Source organism: Haliotis rubra, unplaced genomic scaffold, assembly GCF_003918875.1.
Source record: "Haliotis rubra isolate DU_JTF1 unplaced genomic scaffold, ASM391887v1 Scf214, whole genome shotgun sequence".
In the NCBI taxonomy this organism is placed as follows: Eukaryota; Metazoa; Mollusca; class Gastropoda; order Lepetellida; family Haliotidae; genus Haliotis; species Haliotis rubra.
Genome location: NW_025766159.1, coordinates 1,421,713 through 1,448,263, shown reverse-complemented (window position 1 = coordinate 1,448,263; position 26,551 = coordinate 1,421,713). Strand labels below are relative to the sequence as shown.

Below are 26,551 nucleotides of genomic sequence, written 5' to 3'. Positions count from 1 at the left end.
ATAAAGTATGGTAAGAAAAATTACATGTTGTCAAAACTGCAAATTCATGAAATAGTATTCAATGTTATATTAAATGGAAAACTGTATTTATGAAATGTTTTTGATTTGGAATTGTCAAATTGTTCTTCACATAATATGATGTATGTGAGAATAAATATCTACTGAAAGGAAGCAATTACTCCTACCTGTGCATATGTTGCAGCCTTCATATTGTGCATTTCCAAATTTGATGCAGATTCTGTTAACATTTTTGACAACTGAATGTATCTACTGTATTGTTCTTTGACAACTGTGTTGAAAACTGTTTCAGAATATATATATATCCTTGTTCACATAAAAAATTCCTCCCTACAAGTATGGGAGAATATATGCGTTTCAATATAAAACATTTTACCCTGAAGCATCTAGCTCACCCATAGGCTATCTTTCATGTACAGGTAGTATATGCTCGCATCAAAGTCAGTTCTAAGGGACAAAATTGGGTAGATATCATAAAATTCCAATTATTTTAACTCTGTTGCTATAGTGAGGAATAAGAGAAAACTATGATAAATGAGGCCTGTCTTTGCGTGTAAGTCAGTGGGCAGATAACGGGAGTGTTACCTTGTTATAGACATGTTGATTGGCAGGTGGGAAGGCTGCTAAGATGATGTGAACAAAGCTAGTGTGACACAGGTTGATAGGCACTGTATTTGCATACAGTCATACACGGAAGTAGTGACAAAATGTGGTTCTAACTCAATTTGTGGGCCTTTTCAGTTCTAACTGCTAATCTAAATAAAGGATTAGACCACACATCGAAAAAGAATCAGCTGTGTTATGTGTGTTATGGGGCAGCCTAACCACTTACTGATGGGGAGATTGTGATTCACTTACATCACAAACTCTACCTGCCCTTACATATCTTAATTCCAACTGAACAGCAATATAACCTGTGTCTTCACTTGTCTTAATTCCAACAGCAACATAACCTGTGTCTTCACACATCTTAATTCCAACAGCAACAAAACCTGTTTTCATACATCTTAATTCCAACAGCAACATAACTGTGTCTTCACATGTCTTCATTCCAACAGCAACAAAACCTGTGTCTTCACTTGTCTTAATTCCAACAGCACTATAATCTGTCTTCACATGTCTTAATTCCAACAGCAACATAACCTGTGTCTTCACACATCTTAATTCCAACAGCAACAAAACCTGTGTCTTCACTTGTCTTAATTCCAACAGCAATATAACCTGTGTCTTCACATGTCTTAATTCCAACTGAACAGCAACAAAACCTGTGTCTTCACTTGTCTTAATTCCAACAGCAATATAACCTGTCTTCACATGTCTTAATTCCAACAGCAACATAACCTGTATCTTCACACATCTTAATTCCAACAGCAATATAACCTGTCTTCACATGTCTTAATTCCAACAGCAATATAACCTGTGTCTTCACACATCTTAAGTCCAACAGCAACATAACCTGTGTCTTCACTTGTCTTAATTCCAACAGCAACATAACCTGTGTCTTCACTCGTCTTAATTCCAACAGCAATATAACCTGTCTTCACATGTCTTAATTCCAACAGCAACATAACCTGTATCTTCACACATCTTAATTCCAACAGCAACATAACCTGTCTTCACATGTCTTAATTCCAACAGCAATATAACCTGTGTCTTCACACATCTTAAGTCCAACAGCAACATAACCTGTGTCTTCACTCGTCTTAATTCCAACACCAATATAACCTGTGTCTTCACACATCTTAAGTCCAACACCAATATAACCTGCGTCTTCACACATCTTAAGTCCAACAGCAACATAACCTGTGTCTTCACTTGTCTTAATTCCAACAGCAACATAACCTGTCTTCACATGTCTTAATTCCAACAGCAACATAACCTGTGTCTTCACTTGTCTTAATTCCAACAGCAACATAACCTGTGTCTTCACATGTCTTAATTCCAACAGCAACCGTGTCTTCACACGTCTTAATTCTAACAGCAGCATAACCTATGTCTTCACATGTCTTAATTCCAACAGCAACATAACCTGTGTCTTCACACATCTGAATTCCAACAGCAACATAACCTGTGTCTTCACACATCTTGATTCCAACAGCAACATAACCTGTGTCTTCACTTGTCTTAATTCCAACAGCAATATAACCTGTCTTCACATGTCTTAATTCCAACAACATAACCTGTGTCTTCACACGTCTTAATTACAACAGCAACATAACCTGTGTCTTCACATGTCTTCATTCCAACAGCAACATAACCTGTGTCTTCACTTGTCTTAATTCCAACAGCAACATAACCTGTGTCTTCAAGTCTTAATTCCAACAGCAACATAACCTGTGTCTTCACATGTCTTAATTCCAACAGCAACATAACCCGTGTCTTCACACATCTTAATTCCAACAGCAACATAACCTGTGTCTTCACATGACTTAAGTCCAACAGCAAGATAACCTGTGTCTTCACACGTCTTAATTCTAACAGCAGCATAACCTGTGTCTTCACATGTCTTAATTCCAACAGCAACATAACCTGTGTCTTCACACATCTTAATTCCAACAGCAAGATAACCTGTGTCTTCACACATCTTAATTCCAACAGCAACATAACCTGTGTCTTCACTTGACTTAATTCCAACAGCAACATAACCTGTGTCTTCACATGACTTAAGTCCAACAGCAAGATAACCTGTGTCTTCACACATCTTAATTCCAACAGCAACATAACCTGTGTCTTCACTTGTCTTAATTCCAACAGCAACATATCCTGTGTCTTCACATGTCTTAATTACAACAGCAACATAACCTGTGTCTTCACATGTCTTAATTCCAACAGCAACATAACCTGTGTCTTCACTTGTCTTAATTCCAACAGCAACATAACCTGTGTCTTCACATGTCTTAATTCCAACAGCAACATAACCTGTGTCTTAACACGTCTTAATTCCAACAGCAGCACAACCTGTCTTCACTTGTCTTAATTCCAACAGCAGCATAACCTGTGTCTTCACATACCTTAATTCCAACAGCAACATAACCTGTGTCCTCACACATCTAAGTTCCAACAGCAACATAACCTGTGTCTTCACACACCTTAATACCAACAGCAACATAACCTGTGTCTTCACATATCTAAATTCCAATAACAGCAACTGAGTATGAATATATCCAGCAGGGAACGTCAGTATACCTTAGTAAGTGAAACAAATGGATCCTTCCAGCCACTGTATCCATAGTTTAGTGTTGGCTGTTCAGTCCAGGAATGAAGAGTAACACCTACCCAATGAATTATGAAGAGTAATACTAATAATGTATGGACATTGTACTTCAGAGTATCCACAGTAGAATTTCATGCAATGCTTCACATACAATGTGTCCAATTGTTCAGTATCCAGCTGTAATCTGACACCTCTAACACTAAGAAGGTAAACTATAGGGCCACTCAGATGTGGCCTGATATCAGTTGGAAACGAGAACAGTCTCATATAGTCTGTCTTAAACTCCCTGAACAATGTTTTTCCCATCCACCAAACCTTTACTGTAATGCACATGCCCTGAATAATGCAAGACTAATTTTTTTTCAGGTTCTGAACCTCCCTCCTCACTGGGTTTTCTTTTCAATTTAAAAGAAGTTCATTTAGTTTCAGAGATTAAGAGTTGGCCCCAGTCTCACACAGCAATCTAGATGCTGGCATATATGACCTGATGTTGTTGAAGGTAACAAGGTGAATGTTAGACTGACACTAAGTCTCTGAATATATATAATTCTGATACAAACAAATAACTAAATTGAAATTGAAAAGGAGCCCCAGTGAGATACAGAGTCTGAACCTGAGGAAATATATTCTTGCTTCATTTACAGCTTTAGCAATGCAGAAAGGGCTGGGTGTAAAAATAGTGTGGTTGAGTTACTGGAGACAAACTACCCCGGGGTAGGTAAATGTATGAAAGCCATTCAAAACCATTTCTTTATTGCTTGTCAGTCCCTGACAAATATTCTTTGTTGTTTCCACTTTAAGCTTAAATACACTTTTGTCTATCCTTGTTTTTTCAACAGTACTATGGTTTGTAAATTATTTTAATCCAACTCCATACAAAGAAACATTGATCTCAAAGATTCATACTCTGTTCTGGTTAGATGTCACGTTTTCATGCAGCAATGACAGAAACGACATATCTACTACCTTTAAATATGGCTGAGTTATGCACAGGCAAACAAAGAAATGGCTCTTAATTTTCAACAAGTTTAGCTTCAATTGATATGCAAGACTATCTCAATTTCTGCTTTGAACAACAATGTATGCTCAGGTCCATACTGGGCTTGTGTCACAAAAATAGATACGACATTTGAAATATATTCTCTCAAAGGATCATCATTTTGAAATCAACCACTTTAGTTATGATAATTTGAAATATGATGAATTTGATTTAGAAAAGAACACAAACTGTACTCACATTGGTTTGTTGTTTTCCTGATGCTGACTATGTCTCCCTTCAGGCAGACTGTTCTGATAACTTTGTTAGCTAGCACATCTCAATAATTGATGCATTGAAATATAAATAAGCATTGTTGATTCACCTACTTCTAATCTCAAGAGATTTCACTTGAGAAGCCAGAAAGTGAGTTCTGTGTATACGTTTGTCAATATATAATCAATAATCCAATGCTTTAGGTGCAGTGTTTTCAGCGGCACATCATTCATCATTTTAGGTGGCTGGTGATCTGCATGTTCCTAGGACTACTGACCAAGAAGGATTCAATGTCCTCCTCCTTTACACATTTAGAAAACATAAGAACTGTGTAAACAAATGTTTTAAAAATATTTTTAAAAACAACGTTTTAGATTGAGAATAAAGCATTAGTACTGTGCATGTAAAGTATTCACCTGTGGGTGTATAGGGCCCTGTGGTTATATAAACATTTGTGTATAACTTGAATATAAAGAGGGACATCAGACTGCAATATGGCAAAACATGTTTTATAGGAGGACCATGTGTGGGGTGTTTACCTCACACACCCACTGAGTAACTGGAGTGTGATGCTCGGTGTCATGTTTGGAACATGTTCTTACTTAGAAGAGATTAGGGCAACCTCAGCTCAACATCAGATGTTAGATCTGTATAGAGGTGATTAGGGCAGGCTTCATCCATCACCTGATTTTAGATCTGCAGAAAGGAGATTAGGGCAACATCAGGTCACTGCCTGATGTTAGATATTTCAGATATTTTATCAGATATTATATCAGATATTTTATCAGATATTTTATGGATGGTATCAAGTTTTATGACACAAAGATTCAGACTGATTCAAAACATGTGATAAGTTGTGATTGCATTTATCCTTTAGAATTTTCTATGTATTTTCTGGCTAAAACACTGTATGTGACTTGGCTTATCATATGTCCCTTTAGATCAGCATATCTATAATTACATATCTTGGTCAAGATCTAGATATTTTATCATAACACATCCAGTTCTGCACTTTTCCAAGCTATGATCATTTGAAGTGTGAGAAAAACAGTTTCTTAACTGAAAACATAAAAGATATGTCTTGAATATGTAAGAACAGGCAGATTGAAAATGTACAACAAAGTAAGTCTGACAGATACCCACAAAGTGAGTTGGCCTTCATAAGACAGATAGTACTTCAGGTATTTTCCTTGGTGACTTTATTGTGGTTGCCAGTTGTAGCACTGAGGACTGACACAACACACTCACTGGAGGCTGGTAAACTACAGACACATGGGAATCAGAGTCTATAATCTGTGTTCATACATGATATCTGGACTGACCCCTGCAACATTGTCTGGTCTAACTAACACTTCATGTGGCTTCACATAAACTCATAACACCAACAAATACAATTTGGATGACAAATGTAGTTAAACACAGTATTATCAGATACTGTCCCTTGTCACTTGGTAAAATGATAGCTGATGGCTTGGAACAGGTTCTTATTTCATCCAACTGTGGATCTGTTTGACACAGTTCAATACCTCATCCTCAAATTAAGAAACATAGTGGCATTACAACATATCATATTACGTATCTGTCATATATTCACGGACACTTACATACACATAGTATTGTTGGAAGTCAGTTCATGTAATAACTTATGACTGAATATGACTCTTTGTAGTGTCCGTGGATTTGAAGGAATTTTTACACAAAATCTGTTCCCATATCAACAGAAACACCCAGTTTGATTAATTTAGAGAAAAGGTTAAACATATATTTCCCATTGAAACTTCATTTCATAGAATACATGCATAAATGCAACAATAGGAGGTAGATTGATGAGATGCCAGTTGTTACACTGGAGGGTGAATGAACCTGTAACCCAGCTGACAATAGTGGCAACTTAGTACATATGTTCTGCATCATTCCAGACTCAGTGACCCATGGTTACTTACCTACAATATAAGTCTTGCCTATCACACAGCCGAGAAACCCAAGACAAATGTGTTGGCAAAGTTCTTGTTGATAAATTTCCTCAAGTTCTGGTTACAACTTACGAACAGCCGTCTGCTAAGGCCAGACTGAGGTAAGCTGACTTTTGTTATGGCTGAAGGGTATCCTCCACCTTGGATCAGTGAGGTAAGCTTCTGGAGGACAATAGGGCTCAATTGCCTGTCTCTCTTACTGGGCTGTACCACCGGCAAACAATCAACATGTAATAATACAGCCACTGGTCTTGGTGGAAAGTGAAATGGACCAGTAACAGGGCTGCCTATGGATGAAGTCAGATAATTAGGTGAGGAGTGTGTGGAATCCCTTACTTTGCAAACAAAGCAGTTTGTGTAGATTTGTTTTGTCAACAAAACACATTGATTGCATTCTGCGTTCTGAAACCACCCGCTCCAATGTGCAAACCTCCTTTGAGTCAACCCTTTCCAACACAGCCAACCAGGGAAGCAGGAGAGAAGCATCTATAATGCATCACTATCAAGCTGGTGTTATGTGGCACACTGATCTCAAGGGAATCTCAGTGAATGAAACACATTGGCATGTATGACTATCATTAAGTTCAGCGAGGCAGATAGAGTTAACTAGCATGTAGGATGTAATCCTACCTGGTGGAACCAAGATGGGGATGCAGTCAGGTTCTATTACGTAGATCATATACAAGTTAAAGTAATCAACAGAACAACTGGTTTCTTATTTACATCATAACCGTAACGCCATTACAGTCACTCCTTCCTGATGTTGTCAGAAGTTTACATTCACCATCTTACAGTCACTGGCCATCATAACATCTTTCGTTCATTATCACTGCACCCACCATGCTACAGTCGTCTAGTGAATACTCACTATGTCCACATTCCGAGCTGTTGTCTCAGCATTGATGTCAGAGTCTACATAACACACTGGTGGTTAATGTGTATGTATACATCATAACGAACAGACTCCAGTCACGTGGAACTTGGAAAGTTAATCCTAATTTGGAAGTATGCCAAAACAAGGTCTGATTATTTCCCCCATTCAACAAACAATGGTGCCTGTGATATTCAATCAAGGTGTGTAGCTGTGTTGTGCATGAATGTGACACCCCAGATCACATTCACCACACACATTCCGAAGTGTACAACTCCATTAACAAAGGTTGACAAACAGAGGTGAAGTTGTGTGAGAACATCATATGTCAGATTCTTGTTCTCCCCTCCCTCTGGTACACAGAGAGGATTACTACCCCCAACCCCTCACTGTACACAGGGAGGATTACTACCCCCAACCCCTCACTGTACACAGAGAGGATTACTACCCCCAACCCCTCACTGTACACAGGGAATATTACTACCCCCAACCCCTCACTGTACACAGGGAGGATTACTACCCCCAACCCCACACTGTACACGGTGAATATTACTACCCCCAACCCCACACTGTACACAGGGAATATTACTACCCCCAACCCCTCACTGTACACAGGGTGGATTACTACCCCAACCCCTCACTGTACACAGGAGGATTACTACCCCCAACCCCACACTGTACACAGGGAATATTACTACCCCCAACCCCACACTGTACACAGGGAGGATTACTGCCCCCAACCCTCACTACACAGGGTGGATTACTACCCCCAACCCCTGAATGTACACAGGGTGGATTACTACTCCCATCCCACACTGTACACAGGGAGGATTACTACCCCCAACCCCACACTGTACACAGGGAATATTACTATCCCCAACCCCACACTGTACACAGGGAATATTACTACCCCCAACCCCACACTGTACACAGGGAGGATTACTACCCCCAACCCCACAATACACAGGGAGGATTACTACCCCCAACCCTTGACTGTACACAGGGTGGATTACTACTCCCATCCCACACTGTACACAGGGAGGATTACTACCCCCAACCCCACACTGTACACAGGGAATATTACTATCCCCAACCCCACACTGTACACAGGGAATATTACTACCCCCAACCCCACACTGTACACAGGGAGGATTACTACCCCCAACCCCACAATACACAGGGAGGATTACTACCCCCAACCCCACAATACACAGGGTGGATTACTACTCCCATCCCACACTGTACACAGGAGGATTACTACAATACACCAACCCCACTCCAATACACAGGGTGGATTATTACTCCCATCCCACACTGTACACAGGGAGGATTACTACCCCCAACCCCACAATACACAGAGAGGATTACTACCCCAACTCCTCACTGTACACAGGGAGGATTACTACTCCCAACCCCTCACTGTACACAGGGATTATTACTGCCCCACCCCTTCACTGTACACAGGGAGGATTACTGCCCCAACCCCTCACTGTACACAGGGAGGATTACTGCCCCACCCCTCACTGTACACAGGGAGGATTACTACCCCACCCCCTCACTGTACACAGGGAGGATTACTGCTCCCACCCCTCACTGTACACAGGGAGGATTACTACCCCAACCCTCACTGTACACAGGAGGATTACTGTCCCACCCCTCACTGTACACAGGGAGGATTACTGCCCCACCCTTCACTGTACACAGGGAGGATTACTGCCCACCCCTCACTGTACACAGGGAGGATTACTGTCCCACCCCTCACTGTACACAGGGAGGATTACTACCCCACCCCTCACTGTACACAGGGAGGATTACTACCCCCAACCCCTCACTGTACACAGGAGGATTACTACCCCCAACCCTCACTGTACACAGGGAGGATTACTACCCCAACCCCTCACTGTACACAGGGAGGATTACTACACCCAACCCTCACCTCTACACAGGAGGATTACTACCCCCAACCCCTGACAGTATATAGGTAGGATTACTACACCCAACCCCACACTGTATACAGGGAGGATTACTACCCCCAACCCCTGACTGTATACAGGTAGGATTACTACCCCCAACCCCTCACTGTACACAGGGAGGATTACTACCCTCAACCCCACACTGTTTACAGGGAGGATTACTACCCCACCCCCTCACTGTACACAGGGAGGATTACTACTCCCAACCCACACTGTACACAGGGAGGATTACTACCCCCAACCACCCCCACTGTACACAGGGAGGATTACTACCCCCAACCACCCTCACTGTACACAGGGAGGAATACTACCCCCAACCCTTCACTGTACACAGGGAGGATTACTACCCCAACCCCTGCCTGTATACAGGGAGGATTACTACCCTCAAGCCCACACTGTATGCAGGGAGGATTTCTGCCCCCATCCCCACACTGTTCACAGGGAGGATTACTATCCCTCCTCCCTCACTGAGGATTACTATCACTCCTCCCTGTGTACACCCCTCCCCAATCTTCCTACACTTGAGGGGTATTTACTTTCAAACACCCCCAACACCTCATCAGTCAAGGTGATCCCTCCTGACACACAAAGAGTATAATTAGGCTTCACTCAGGATTCCCTCAGCATTCACATCATGTCAGTGACAATTGTGATGTCAGAGTGAGCACAATATCAACAGTTGCTGAAATGATGCTCCACATGTTGTTATGATACTATACAATTATAGACTTTCCAGGGGGTCAATCATGCTGTTTTTATGGACCCGAGCAAAGAAAAATGACCAAGGACAGAAACCAAGATGCACATATGTAATGTATGATTTCACAGGAGAAAAGAGTTGTCTATTACTGACTGACTGACTGAGTTTGGTTTTACGACGCTTTTAGCAATATTCCAGCAATATCACGGCGGGGGACACCAGAAATGGGCTTAACACATTGTGCCCATGTGGGGAATCGAACCCGGGTCTTCGGCGTGACGAGCCAACGCTTTAACCACTAGGCTACCCCACCGCCCCAGTTGTCTATTAAATAAGGGCATAAACATATAGTTAAACTCCATGTGAGTATAAATGAGATGTTCATGCCACTCTATCTTACTAAGATCAGTGACTGAGAGTAATGTTCCTTGCCCCAAAATGGCGACAACATACATATCCACGTTCAGTCAACCGACAAAGTTGGTATCTTCATTGTATTATCTTGTGTGGAAATAACAATTAGTAGGTGTCATATAACTTGAGATATACCATTTGAATCCAATGAAACGAGTAGTATCTTTTTGCATGCATTCTTGCAATACCACAGTCCCCATAGTCTTGCAGATGTTCTGTGTACAGATATTATTGATACATTGTCTTGAATGTCCAATGTGTGGTTAAATAGTACTGAAAAATAGTGCTGGTTAAATAGTACTGAAAAGATGTGCTTCGATTGTTGGTCACTATTACACCTGTTGTTAAGCTGTTAAAATGTTACCTAGTAATATCAATAGCAGAGATGCCGAACCTGAATCTAAGGAAAAACGGAGTCATGACTGAAAGCCAGCCCTGAGCACCAAAGGTGAGAGTTGGGGGTGAGTGTGTGGTCGGCTCTGCCATTTGTTTCACTTTCATATGGACTATGGCATGCATTCGGAAAAACTTTGTGAAACTTCATTGTCAATAACACGCAATATACACAATCGACACACAAAGGATCACACACTAAGCTTCTGAATGCTTTTACCAGTGTTCACTCATATAAATCACTGGTGACATACGAAATTGTTTCCCGTAAAAATAAATTCAGAATTTTTCTAGAAAATAAGAGTTTTTAAAGAGAAATCAGAGAGCAGATTTTGTTAAGTCTTATTCCACACAAAGATTGTGCTCAGGTCACTGCACAAATAAAACAGCACTTTTACTGATAAATACTCATGACACCTTTGAACAGATATTCATCAAAAGAATGTTATTCCCTAGCATGACTGTCTTCGGTCAGTAGCCAGATTCCCCAGCACAATGACTGTCTTCAGTCAGTAGCCAGACTCCCAGCACAATGACTGTCTTCAGTCAGTAGCCAGATTCCCCAGCACAATGACTGTCTTCAGTCAGTAGCCAGACTCCCAGCACAATGACTGTCTTCGGACAGTAGCCAGATTCCCCAGCACATGACTGTCTTCAATCAGTAGCCAGATTCCCCAGCACAATGGCTGTCTTCAGTCAGTAGCTTCAGTATGGTCGTATTTATGTTAGGTATCAAAATAAAAGCTGCCTTGCATGCTTTGTAAATCCAACAACAATTATGACTTCACTGACAATGTGTTTAATTGTCAACACACAAAAGGAAAGGCAGTAGACAATGCTAAACAAATCAGTAACATTGTTCAGTGCAGTAATGTAATGCAAACCCTGCTCATTCTATTATCAACCATTCAAGAAAGTGAGTGAGTGAGTATGGTTTTACGCCACTTTTAGCAATATTCCAGCAACATCACGGTGGGGGACACCAGAAATGGGCTTCACACATTATACCAATGTGGGAAATTGAACCCGTGTCTTCAGAGTGACAAGCGAACGCTTTAACCACTGGGCTACCCCACTGACCCCATTCAAGAAAGAATGTGGGAAGGTGTGTCCTAATGTTCTTGGTCCTTTTGTGAAAATAATTGCTTGTTTAAATAATAAAATACCACAGATTTACTTTCAAGTATCTGAACATAATGTATAAGCTCATCAACAAGAATATAATAATAATAATAATGGGCCTGATGATGTATGCCTCTCCATGGTGGGCCTAGATAGGGGAATATTATTCCCTGAACTGAACGTACATCACCCAGTTAGGGCTGGTTTTCTTACTGGGTTACAAACAGGCAAGAAGAAATCAATCTTTCACTTCTGCAGCCCAGTCAGCCTTCCTCCGGTAGTCAAACCAACCACACTGGAGATGGGACTTGCCCCAGGGGAAGACACAGTGCCGATCAAGAATATCTTGGTCAAACCATCTTAAAACCACACTACTTGAGTGTGCGAGAGCGACAGGGTGGCCTGATAATCCACGAATAAATGGCAAGTCTTTTAAGCTGCATTGGGACAATGCCATGCCCATGTATGCTTTCCTGACAGAGCAAAATATCCGAGATCAATTCCGGCGGCTTAAAAATCTCTTGCCCCATGAGCCAGTTCAACCCACAACTGGTGCCCGTCAGGAACCTTTGCATGAGCAGAATGCTCAAGTGGCAGCAGACCCAAAACAGCTGATGGACATCCGTGTTAACCTCTCTCCTCTTCCTGATGGAAACTCTTCCGGCGTAGAGCCAAATGGCCCCAAAATTTCGGACCCTCTCTCATTCTCTTCCTCAGTTGCTGATCTTTCCGAAAATCCTGTGTACATTTTGTTTCATTCTATTTATGATGAAATATCTGATTTACCTTTAGAAAAACGGAGGCCAATTAAACAAACAACTGAATCTTTTCCCAAAAATGAAATTAATTTATTAAATGACATTATTTCTATGAAACTCTCTGCGGACTGTTCGTTACATGAAGTGAATTGTTGTGTCTATGCTGCCGCTCGAACCTTGGAGGAACTCCACACAGTTTTCAAAGAAAAAACATCCAATACTAAGAACAATACACCAAAGAAAAACCAGTTTCAAGTGAAATTAACAGAAACTAGAAAATACATTTCCAGGATAGAGCTCTGCCTGAAGTTAAGATCATCAGGGAGTCCAATGTCAAAACGTCAAAAGTCAATTTGGAGAAAATTTAAATTACATTACAATACAACCAAAGAAAAGTTACTTCTCCAAATTGCCGATTCAGTCAGTTTTGACTGAAAGAAAGAAAAAATGGGAAAAGAAAAATATTCATCAAACAACATAAACTTTTTAGAAATAATGAAAAACACTTTTACAGTCAACTTAAAACAAATGGTGATGGTGAGCATGATAAGCGGCCTCCCATGGATGCCAATGAGAGGTTCTGGAAACAGTTGTGGTCTATACCCGGCGACCTAGAACCTTGAGGCACCATGGGTCAGTAATTATGGCCATGCAATGCATGAGAAAGTAACTAGGTCGTTTGTCTGTTACATCTCACCAGATTGCCTGAAAAGTGTGATAAAAAAGTCCAAATCTAATACAGCTCCAGGGCCTGATGGCATTCGAAACCGGAACTGGAAACTATTTCCCTGTGTCCAAACATCATTACTTCACTGTTTCAGTTCTCTCGTGGACACAGGTGATGTTCCACCATGGTTCTGCAAAGGTCACACAATACTCCTTCCCAAAAAAGGAGACTTGACTGATCCCCAAAACTTCCGCCATATCACATGTTTGAATACACAATACAAATTATTCACAGGGTGTTTGACAAACCTCGTGTCATCATACTGCTCTGCTAATGATATAGTTTACAGAGAGCAGAAGGGAGCAAGAAAGGGATAATGGGGGGTGCAAGGATCAACTTCTTGTACAGAAAATGATTTTGGAAGAGGCTAAAACATATCACCGCAACCTCTCCATGTGCTGGATTGACTATAAGAAAGCATACGACTCTGACCCTTATGAATGGATTCTGAGGTCTCTTTGTTGTATTGACCTCCCGGAGCGACTACTTGATTTACTCAAGTCTTTAATGAGTTGCTCGTCGACTCAACTTGACTCGCAAGGGCAGGTGCAGACTATGGAATCTATTCCAATAAGGGGAATTGGGGACTCTTTCAGTCCTTTGCTTTTTTTGTTTGTCTCTAAATCCTTTGAGCTTTCTGCTCAATAGAGAGGAAGGTTACCATCCTGGACCTCCTCAGCACAGATCCCCAACACCGCTTACTCATCTCCTTTACATGGATGACATCGAGCTCCTTGCCAAAGGAGATACCAATTTGAAAAAGCAGGTTCTCCTTGACGAGTCCTTTTCTAATGATATTGGCACGACATTTGGGCTTGACAAATGTAATACTCTTCGTTTGAAACGTGGCAAGATAACTAATGATGGATCGGTCAGGTTGTGCGGGGGAGGAGTTATTGAGCATCTTGTGGAAGATCAGGCCTACTCCTATTTTAGAAAAACTTCGGGCCGAGTACAAATCTCGCTTAAAGAAAATCTGGAGCTCAGAGCTAAATGCTCGAAACAAGGTCAAAGCCACCAATACTTTTGCTGTGCCAGTCCTTTCCTATTCCTTTGGAGTAGTTGATTGGACAAAACAAGACATCCAGAGTCTTGACCGCCTGACCAGAAGGATCATGTCTGATAACAGAGCCCACCACCCTCGTTCCTCTCTCAATCGTTTATATATACCAATCAGTTCTGGAGGACGGGGTTTGATTAATGTGGAGGCTCTTCATGATAGAATTTTATTGTGTACTTTTGCACATATTTATTTATCAGATGATCCTCTGGTGATGTATGTGAAGATTCATGAGGAAAGGAAAGAATTCCACAGCTATCTTAGCGTGCCAGGGTTGTTGGACAGAATCTGAAATTTGAGGTTGATTTTACTGATGGCGATGTACTGCTGGACGGTACAGCGATGGGAGTAAACCAGGTGAAGTCCTTCACGAAGTCTGCCCAGAGTCGGTCTTTTGTGAAGAGGCTTTCTGAGAAGCCATTGCATCGTGTGTACATGCAGTGTGTGGAACAGAATAGCAATCCCACCGATTCCTTCGCCTGGATGAAGTCAGCTGGTCTTAAATGTGAAACCTAGGGCTTCCTTTTTTTGCTGCTCAGGACCAGTCACTTCCCACTCGTAATCGCCAAAACATCAATATGAAATGTCGACTCTGTAATCAATTCACAGAGACTGTCCAACACCTTGTCAGTGGATGCCCTTCTTTGGCACAAACAGCATATCTAAAAACGACATGATGGCATGGCTCGTTGCTTTTACTACCGTCTCCGACATGTCTGTGGCTTTGACTCCGAGGTCCATCCATGGTACGACCCTGAACATTATTATATTATAGGATATTTATATAGCGCACATATCCAGCCAACTAGTGCATGCTCAAGGCGGTGGTATTTTTTCCCTTGATCATTGGATGTCAATCTCAACAGCACATCGTATTATCAATCTCAACTCCCCTGGGGAGTATACAACTCTTGCAGCCACTAGGCGCACCGAGTTATTGCGGCTTTCTCATCCTAAAGAGGTACCCATTCACAGCTGGGTGGACTCAGGGGACACATAGTCACAGTACTCTGTCCAAGTTCACTGCATGTTGCTGTACCCGCAACTAGGTGTTTGCACATATTCATGTGGCCACCATCTGGTCATATACCAACGGATTCATGGGTTCTTTTAAGTGCACAGGGTTGTGTACTGTACACTAGGGGTTGTGACAACACTGAAAGAGTCTGCACACAAAGTTGACTCCAAGGTTTTTAACCCCAGTCACAGGTTGGCTTGATCCCGACACCTCAACCTAGCTGGATCACTAGCCTAGCGCCTTAGCCAGCTCTCTCACCGCGCCCCCAATACATGTCCAAGGCGTCATGGAAAATGATGCTTTCAAACTTCTGTGGAATAGGCCCATATACAGCCTCAGACGAATTCCTGCCAACAAACCTGATCTTGTCCTTTTTGATAAAGCCAATGAATTCATTTATATCATTGAATTTTCTGTTCCGTTTGACAACAATGTAATTGGCAAGATTCAGGAAAAGCATGATAAATATGCAGACCTCGCCTTTGAAATGACTCGCTTGCATCCCAAGTACACTGTCGTCAGGCTCCCCATTGTTCTCGGTGCCCTTGGTTTGGTACCTCCTGATCTCTTGGCGCAGATCAGGAGAGTGCCCCGGTTCTCCACTGGGAGCACAGCCCTTCTGACACTCTGGGTAATGCAGAAGGCTGCAGTGTTGGGGAGCCTTCATATTCTCCGGAAAGTTCTTGGTGGGTTCTACTAGGCAGTGTTTCCTGGGAGAAGTCCCATTCGCTGTCTGGGCTGCATGTAGAGGGGGCGAGGGCCCTGAGCTGATGATGAGCCTTACCAGCCTGACTGTGCCAGAATCACACGAACCCACTCTGCTGCATTTTCATCTTTAATCTGTAAAACATAATAATAATGATAATGAGGGTACTTATACCACGCAGTACTCCACACCACAAAGGGGCATGCTCAAAGAAAGCACAAACAGCACAACATTATTACCCCGGATAACCCAAGCTGCCTGCTCGGCACTAGAAGGTTATAGTCATAGGACTTTGTCCCACTGGGTACCCATTTCCTGCTGGATGAACAGAGGCAATAGTGAACAAACTCACTTGCCTAAGGTGAGACCACATGTATCACATGTGTTTCGTTGTGGGGCAGGACTGAAGTCCTAGAAACTCTCAGCAGTCAAGCAGCCAAACACCCATCCAAAGACTCTCCGAGCTCAACGTTGCTTAACTTCAACTGATTCATGTCCTGAGCTCTATGCACAGGACCACGCGCCACCACGTACTTTCAGTTTTAAAATTTTAACAATTTTGAAGTGTACATATTTTATTTATAGGCTGAGTAATATCCTCTTCCTCTTTCCAAATGAAGATCTCATGATGGAATAAAACATGTTATTGCCTAGCCTCAGTTGTCCTGTTTTTCATCAGCCCTTTAAGTCAATACTCTTAAATAATATGTACAGACATATCAAACCTGAAATAATGTAAATAAATGCAGGACAATTTGTAAAGCACAATTGTTCTAATTGTTGCCTGATGCAAATTTATGACTTGGTTAATGTTCAAACAATGCACTAAAATCTTCACTTAAACACTTTCGACAGAAAAGAATCTTGTTTATTCAATCAATGTAGAATTTTGTAAAAACTTTTTATTGATAGTGAAGACATGAAAATTAATAAGATATGTAATGCCCACCCTGTTCATTCTATTTGTTACCAGTAATTTTGAATTTAGAAATATGACAGAATACTTAATTGTCATTCATATGTGTATGTCACACCCAATTTGTGCAACTGCCTGTTGTATGCATTGAGCAGGCTGTTTACCCAATGTGTGCAATGTGCAATACACCTTGCCCATTGGATGCAATGGACAGTGACGTCTATGAGTTTTAAAATTATATTTACAGAAGCCCAATAGACAAAGTTATTTCACAAAGATCTATTCACTGAGTTATTTTACAAAGATACTACTATTGTAACACACAAATAAATACAGCACCAGTTGTAAACTTTAATGTTCACCAAATAAATGTGACCAACCATTATTAGTACCCGGTAAAACAAACTGATTAAATGATAATCTTTGCTGAACTAGATCTACCGGAACTCACAAAATTGTATTCCAATTGGGTGTACCATATATATAGTTTGCTTACTATACTCGCAAATTATCAATGTGCCTTGTATCCTGTAAATATCACAAATAGTCTTGGTTTGATATTGTCGTGTTGAACTAGAATATCATACCAAATGATATTTGCTGAAATTATTGAAAGCTCATGAAAATACAGTCAAATCCCGATGAGTCAAATGCCGGTGTCTCGAATATTATGCATAACTCGAAGTACCTGTCGGTCCCGACCATTCCCTGTTATAGTTGTCATCATTTGATTTCCGGTTACACGAATTCGCCTCATAAATACACATGATGACTCGAGAAGGAAATTTGGTCCCATGAGATTCAAACAACAGCAATCTTGTATACATAAGCCGAAGTCAGTCAATGAGAAGTTGATTGGTGTAGCAAACTGATCCAATTAACAAACCAGCGCGGCTCACACCTTTCCGCCATTGACAGGTGAATTCAAAAGGCAGATTAGTGATTTTACGGAAATCACTGTCTGTGCTAATCAGACTGGAACTGATAAGGTGCCCCTATGAGTGATAGGGAAATCATTAGGTAAACAAATGCTTAGGTGAAGGAATTAGGACTGGATCATCTTTTTTTTCTACCCTCATAGACATACCAATGTCTCGAATACATCGATAAGTCGAATGTATAACTTGGTCCCCAGCGATTCAACTCATCGGGATTTGACTGTATGTGATTTACATCCATTGTTTGTTATTTTCTTACTTTGTGAAGGGCTATTCTGATTACAGTTTGGATAACAATCCTGAAACCTACGTAATTGCTTCAGTTGTAGGATGATCTTATGACACCACTGAAAGATACACACCCTGCTTCTTGAAGAGAGTAACCCAACATTCCATGGTGGGGCGAAAGTGGTGGCTGTAGATTTTATCCCTCATTATAAACAAATTGTCTGTGTTTAATCCATGTACTTCAGGCCAAGCCCAAACAGCTGACACATCAGTAGGTAATTTGTGTGTTCCATCAACACAGTCTCAGTAACACCAGATACAAGCAGGGCTGAGTCAGTACTGTGGTAGTCAACCAACTTGTCATAACAACACAGAATACAGGTGTTCCATATTTGAACTTCATTACAGTGTTTTCATGTAAGGATGGATACAGCACATAATGTAAACACGACACTTCAGTCAGTCTTACAGCACCAACTGTCATATTGCCCCCCTTACTTACAACAGAATAAACCTTGTTTTGTTGGAAAGAGCTGTCGTCCGACACACCTTCATTTGTCAATATCAGCGAATGCATTCACACTAGAAGTCTGCTCTCATCTGCCAAAATAAATATTTCAGTTTAATCTAGAAACGATTTCTTCCATTTGTGTTTACCTTGCTCACACTGCCATGAATTAATACATGCATACAAGCCAAACACACATGCATACAACATACCAAATACACATGCATGCAACAAGCCAAACACACATGCATACAACAAGCTCAACAAGCCAAACACACATGCATACAACAAGCCAAACACACATGCATAGAAAAAGCCAAACACACATACATACAACATGCCAAACACACTTGCATACAAGCCAAACACACATGGATACAACAAGCCCAACAAGCCCAACACACATGCATACAACAAGCACAACAAGCCAAACACACATGCATACAAGCCCAACACACATGCATACAGTCAATAAGCCAAACACACATGCATAGAAAAAGCCAAACACACATACAGACAACATGCCAAACACACATGCATACAAGCCAAACACACATGCATACATGCCAAACACACATGCATACAACAAGCCAAACACACATGCATACAACTTACCAAACACACATGTATACAACAAGCCCAACATGCCAAACACACATGCATACAACAAAAATATGGCAGATTCAATAAATGAATTCTTCGTCAACAAGATTGACAAAATTCGTGAAGGACTGTCAGCTGACATGGAACAATCATCTCCTGTCGAAATTCCACATTTCACAGGTGAGAGAGTCGATAGGTTTGATCCTTTTTCTGAGGATGAGATCAGAACTATTATGACCAAATCAAAACCAACATCCTGCCCCTCTGATCCAGTTCCCACCAAGTTCCTTCTAGAAAATATTGATCTGTTTTTGCCAACTGTAACAGACATTGTAAACAAAAGCCTCGGAAGCGGATATTTTCCTCAGGAATTCAAGAACTCTTTTGTTAAGCCTTTACTGAAGAAACCTAATTTGGATAGTAGTGATTTCAAGAATTTCCGCCCGGTATCGATCTCTCTTTTCTTTCAAAAGTTGTGGAAAGGGCTGTCAGTATCAGGCTGAAGGAACACTTGGACAATCATAACCTATTGGACAAGCATCAGTATGCATACCGACAATGTCATAGTACTGAAACAGCTTTAGTACAAGTTAGTGATGAGTTGAGACGGAATGTAGATGGGGTGACATAGCAGCATTGGTCCTTTTAGACCTCTCCTCAGCATTTGATACCATAGACCATAGTATCCTTTTAAATCTGCTGAAAACCCAGTATGGAATTGACGGCATAGTACTGAACTGGATAAGCTCCTATCTCTGTGACAGACGGCAGTGTGTAATGATAGGGAAAGACAGATCTGACAGCATTACTCTCAAACATGGAGTACCACAGGGATCTGTTTTGGGACCGTTGCTGTTCCTGCTGTATACTGGTCATGTTGCCAACATCACATCAGTCCACAACATGTCGCATCACTCTTACGCAGATGACACCCAACTCCTCAAGAAAATACCACTGCAAAATCTAAATCAGTCACTTCAAGAACTCACAAACTGCACAGGGGAAATCAAGTCCTGGATGACAACTCATATGCTTAAACTCAATGACACGAAGACTGAGGCACTTCTGGTAGGAACAAGTCACCAAATTTCAAGATGTCCCATTAAGAACCTAACCATCGCCGATGCAGTTGTTCCTATAAGCTCATCTGTCAAAGATCTAGGCATATACTTTGATACATCACTGTCAATGGAAACACAGGTGAACAACATCTGTAAGACTTGCTATTTCCATCTTCGCTCCATCAGCAACATCCGTCAATATCTTACAGCTGAAGCCACCCATGCCTTAGTCCGGCGCTTGTGATTTCAAGGCTCGACTACTGCAACAGCTTGTTGTTTGGGATCAGTCAGAGGCTATTGGATAAGTTACAGAAGGTGCAGAACACGGCCGCCGCGTATTATCAGTCGCATTCCCAAACATGGCCACATCACACCTGTTCTTAAACAGTTGCACTGGCTCCCCATCAAGGCAAGAAGCGACTACAAAATCCTCTGCTTGACCTACATGGCCCGTCACGGACTTGCTCCCCCATATCTCTCTGACCTGCTTACTCCTTACTCAAACAAGCGCTGCCTTCGATCATCCAATCAGGAGTTTCTGTTCGTGCCAAACTTCAAGCTTAAAACTTTTGGAAACCGGACTTTTTCATATGCAGCCCCAACCTTGTGGAATTCACTCCCATACAATCTGAAAGTTTCTGATAGTATTGCCACATTCAAGTCAGGACTCAAAACATACCTGTTTTCAATGTATTATTTGGAACTCTATTTTGGACCTGTACATATTGCTGTATAAATGTGGGAGACTCTTTTTATCTGTCATTGTTGCGCCTTGAGCATATCTGCTGACGTGGAAAAGGCGCATGAAGAAATCTGCATTTTATTTTATTATTATTAACATGCCAAACACACATGCATACAACAAGGCAAACACACATACATACAACAATCCAAACAAGGCAAACACACATACATACAACAATCCAAGCACACATGCATACAACAAGCCAAAGACACATGCATACAACAAGCCCAACATGACAAACACACATGCATACAACATGCCAAACACACATGCATACAACAAGCCAAACACACATGCATACAACAAGCCAAACAAGCCAAACACACATGCATACAACATGCCAAACACACATACATACAACATGCCAAACACACATGCATACAACAAGCCAAACACACATGCATACAACAAGCCAAACAAGCCAAACACACATGCATACAACAAGCCAAACACACATGCATACAATAAACCAAACACACATGCATACAATCCCAACACACATGCATACAACATGCCAAACACATGTACACATGCATGCAATAAGCCAAACACACATAGATACAACAAGCCAAACACACATGCATACAAGCCCAACACACATGCATACAACAAGCCCAACACACATGCATACAATAAGCCAAACACACATGCATAGTGCATACAACATGCCAAACACATTTACACATGCATACAATAGGCTCAACACACATGAATACAAGCCAAACACACATGGATACAAGCCAAACACACATGCATACAAGCCAAACACACATGCATACAACAAGCCAAACACACATGCATACAACAAGCCAAACACACATGCATACAACAAGCTAAACACACATGCATACAACATGCCAAACACACATGCATACAATAAGCCAAACACACATGGATACAACAAGCCCAACAAGCCAAACACACATGCATACGACAAGCCCAACAAGCCAAACACCCATGCATACAACAAGCCAAATACAATTGCATACAATAAGCCCAACATACATGCATATAACAAGCCAAACACAGGCAGCCACAGTTGATGACTGTAAACATCAGTGTTCCGATCCACAAAGTGTTCGTAACGTTACGACCTGTCATAACTCCAGACTAATACGATTGTCGATTGTCATAGCACTGCAAACATTTTGTGGATCGGGACCCAGGACTCATAACAAAAGTTTGACAAATTGACTCCTTTCTAGTGACTATGTATCTCTGTATGTCAATGTGTACGCTGTTGTAGCTGGGTTTTGTCTTGACCTGTATCATCACTGTACAAAAAAAACTGACTACAGTCAGATGATTGATGATAGTGTCAGATTCACAGTCTCGTCATTGTACAATATTCTTAGTCAAATGAATGATTAATTTGAGAGCTTCACAGACAAATCGCCATATAAGATTGACAGGACAGATGATTACATAAGACTCAGTAAGATGAATGTATTTATAAGATTTACAGTCAGATGACTGTGTAAGATTCATAGTCAGCTGACTGATGACTATACAATATTCCCAGTCACATGACAAATGATTGTATGATATTAACAGTCAGATGTTTGTAGAAGATTCATAGTCAGATGATATATTGGATTCATAGTCAGATGGCTGGTTGAGATTCTCAGACAGATGATTACTGTACATACATTGGTGATTGTGTAGGAACTGACCTGTGCCTGATAGGTAGCAGCCCCTACCATAAATGTGACCCTTCCTCTTGCTCAACATGATGCATGTGAATTACCGTATGAAGCATTTCATTCCATGTTGCACAGGTTCGTGACATGATCAGTCAGAGACAATATATATGTACATGGTCTTATATGACCAATTGTTTGTACAAATAAGGGAGCTTCGAAATGTTGATGACTGAAAAGTATGATTACACAATGCCATTTAGAAAGTGGTAAAATGTACCGGTAACATATGTTATATTTGGGATTACACTTTCTTAGTAAAGTACAGATTCTAGTACTTTTGAGTCCCATCCGGGATTCGAACCCACACCCTGAAAAGTAGATGCTTATAGTAGGGCTGCAACGAATACACTATGTGGCGAAGATGATACGTATCATGAATATTGGGTAACGAATACGAATAATTATTCACGAATACAATATTGTAGTTAAGTCATTGATGTACAATATGAACGCCCATGTTGACAGTTTTGATTTGTCACAGCAATAACCAGTGATCTCATGACACTCAAATTTGGTATGTTATAGTTATAATCGACAGTACCATGTGCAGTCTTGGCAAACTAACATGACTTGCACTACTGCAATGCTAGTACATGTTCCATTCTTGCATATCTCACTTTGGAAAGGACATATGGGTTCAAGTAAAACATGCTCCCTTAAAAAAATCTTAAATATTCGTTAATATTCAGTTCTGGTGACCACGAATAACGAATTGAATTCATGAAGGGCTACGGTTCGATTCACCGAATATGCGAGTGAATCGTTACAGCCTGAGCTTATAGACACTATCATGTTCCCCTTTCATGTGTAAATCACATTACCCCTGCCTTTTTTTCGAATTCTTCATTCCTTCCTGAACACTGAATTTTGAACAACCTTTAAGTTTGTAACGTAGTTGATCACACACAATAGATGCCATACATACCATACGGTTCACTAAACCAAAAATATTCAAGCCTGAAGTAAGTCACAGAAATAGGGCATTAAGATTTATCTCCCCTTAACATTCATGCAGGAAATGTTCTGTTTGCCACTCTGTCATAATGTGTTTCCATTAGATGTACATCCATGTTCGTTCAAGCGACAATATTGACTAATAGTACCTGTGAATATTTCCCATGAATCCAGCCCTTCAGAGTGTAACAGCACATGACCAGGAATCAATACAATATAGTGCAGGGTAATTGGTTCATCTTTAGAAATAGATTGTTTGAGTATGTACGTACATCTTTTCCTAATTGAACAAATCAATGAACATTCTGGTAGCATTCTATACAGTACAAAGTCATCTCAAGTCACAGTAATATTAACACAAAGAGACAAAAACAACAACCAAACAATATATTACTCATTACCCTGTTTCTCTGTGTAAAATACATGCATGCATACACTCAGTTTGGGGTTCCTTTGGGTGTGGGATGCATGGTTAATTTTTAAAATAATGTTATCCTTTTGCTGCAGGTGAAGACTTTGTTGGAGCCAGCAGGAGAGAACAAAGAGTCATAATGTTAATGCAGCTGAATATTTTTAAAGAAAGGATGAATTCTCATAGTTATTTTCTGTTACAGAATTTTAGTGTGTTTTTGCATTGGACCTATGCAGTGATTCACATGACATTATTATACTATGCCTCTCACTAATGTTGTATGCAGTCGTCATTTTAATGCAGCATTGTAAGGAATTTTTCATATGGTCAGTGACAGCAATTTACTGGAAGATGTCAAAGTATCAGGAACTGTAATCACAGGTATTGTCATGTAGTTGGTTTATGTCCAAAGCTGATGGAATGCTGTGAGTATTTTCACAGAATGATGATGGCAGAAATGTATGCAACCACCACAGGAACAGAGCTCACTTGGGACATACACATCTTGATTGAGGTGCTTAAAACACAAGTCCACTGGTAGATGACCAGATAATGGAAACATACCACCATACACCCGAAACACAAGTATCAAAACATGCGGCGTCTGACTGGGTAAGTGACAGATTTCAATGTGCCTCTTTTCACCCAGCTGGCAATGGGTACCAGATATGGGTTGTGGATATGAAAACCTTTTAACGCCCTGTAGGCAGCTTGGGCTGTATACTAGTGTTGGGAATAAATCTAACAATTGATAATTGGTTCATTACAACCGATCAATCATCGAAAAAAATTGGTTAGCGTGATTTATCAAATTCTCCTGTTTATGTTTGTTAATGCACAACAAATATAGAAAAACATTTACTTCTTTCAGTGTTTTTTTCAAATTGCACAAAATGCATTTACAAATTTCACACCTTTAAAGGAGGACTAGCATGTTAGGAACATAAATTTCCTGGAATCTTTAAGATAATTTCAATCATGACAAGGAACGAGCTTGTAGTACTTATGAAATGTAACAGACAAAACCAACCTTGTGAAAAATGTTGATAATGCAAACAAGTGTGCCAAAATTGTTTGTGTGTGATTATGAGAAAACATGATGGATTGCTTGGTCGTTTAGTCATTGCGACCAATCTTTGATTATTTCAATTAATCGGACCACCACTACTGTATACTCCCCAGAGAGTTGAGGATGATATAATTGGTGTGACCAGATACCATGTTTCCCGTACACTTTTCAATATGCCAGTAGACAAGTCCAATGATATGACCTACACAGATTATTTTGAACAACTGCCACAAAAACATATCCACGATTTCCATCCCTCTGCACAAGTGGGAGGTATTTCTGTAAATTGTGTGAAATATAATATTGTGTCTCAGCAAAGAACCTAATTAAACACACTTGTATAAGACACTGAGCTGAATGTAAAATGTACTGTAACATATATAGCAGTAAGGCTTGGAATTGCAACCAATTGCTAATGAACACAGACTGAGGGAGAAATTACACAACAAATCTTGTTAAATTTCTACTTTGATACATATATTTTCATATTAGTGTAATAAAAAAGATTATTAATCTACCCAATTTTATTTTTTTAAATAAGAAAAGGATGAAAAAGTACCTTTTCTTTTTTCTGTCGATGTTTCCTGATAAAGAGTCTCCAGCCTGGCATGATGACAAGTGGAAGTATGGAGAACTGTGTGGAGACCTGCAGCCAGGCAGCTGTCTGATGCAGTCCACCCCACGCTGGTGACACCAGCCGTGTATTGATCCAGGAAAACCACTGTAAAACAATGGCTATGATTGAAGCATAACACAGGAGTATAGAGCTGATGTTTGGGTTACCATGGAAACATATTCAACACATCTTGAAGGAAGTCATATAAAATTCAGAAAGCTGTGCATACTGGAAAGGGACACCAGTCTGGATAACATCAGTGTCCTGGCAACTCACATTTAGTTACCTTCCTCAAGACAAACTTCGGGGACAGTATATCATCAGTGATAGTCAACAAAACAAATATACTTGTTGTAAAGGAAATAGTTATCAATGGTAAATAACTGTCTGGTGAGAGCAAGAATTTTACAATTTGGCAATTGTACAATGGCCTGTGTCGAGTGTGTCGAGTGTCTCGTGTGTGTGTGTGGAGAGAGAGAGAGAGAGAGAGAGAGAGAGAGAGAGAGAGAGAGAGAGAGAGAGAGAGAGAGAGAGAGAGAGAGAGAGAGAGAGAGAGAGAGAGAGAGAGAGAGAGAGAGAGAGAGAGAGAGAGAGAGAGA

The 26,551-nt window shown here is 40.7% G+C and overlaps 1 protein-coding gene across 4 annotated transcripts in view; it reads right to left on the bottom strand.

Annotated features, from left to right (window-relative positions):
• LOC124276860 overlaps positions 1–26,006 on the bottom strand; it is a 49,671-nt gene extending 23,665 nt beyond the window's left edge. Inside the window, exon 1 of one of the 4 annotated variants that reach the window (XM_046712522.1) lies at positions 25,896–26,006. In XM_046712522.1, the coding sequence (XP_046568478.1) occupies positions 25,896–25,946 (51 nt within the window). In that variant the 5' untranslated portion in view covers positions 25,947–26,006. Of the gene's footprint in view, positions 1–4,469; positions 4,491–6,427; positions 6,862–7,325; positions 7,370–25,895 lie in introns of those variants that run through there. The other 3 variants (XM_046712524.1, XM_046712523.1, XM_046712525.1) reach the window with 3 other exon arrangements.
• Between the last annotated feature and the right edge of the window lie 545 nt (positions 26,007–26,551).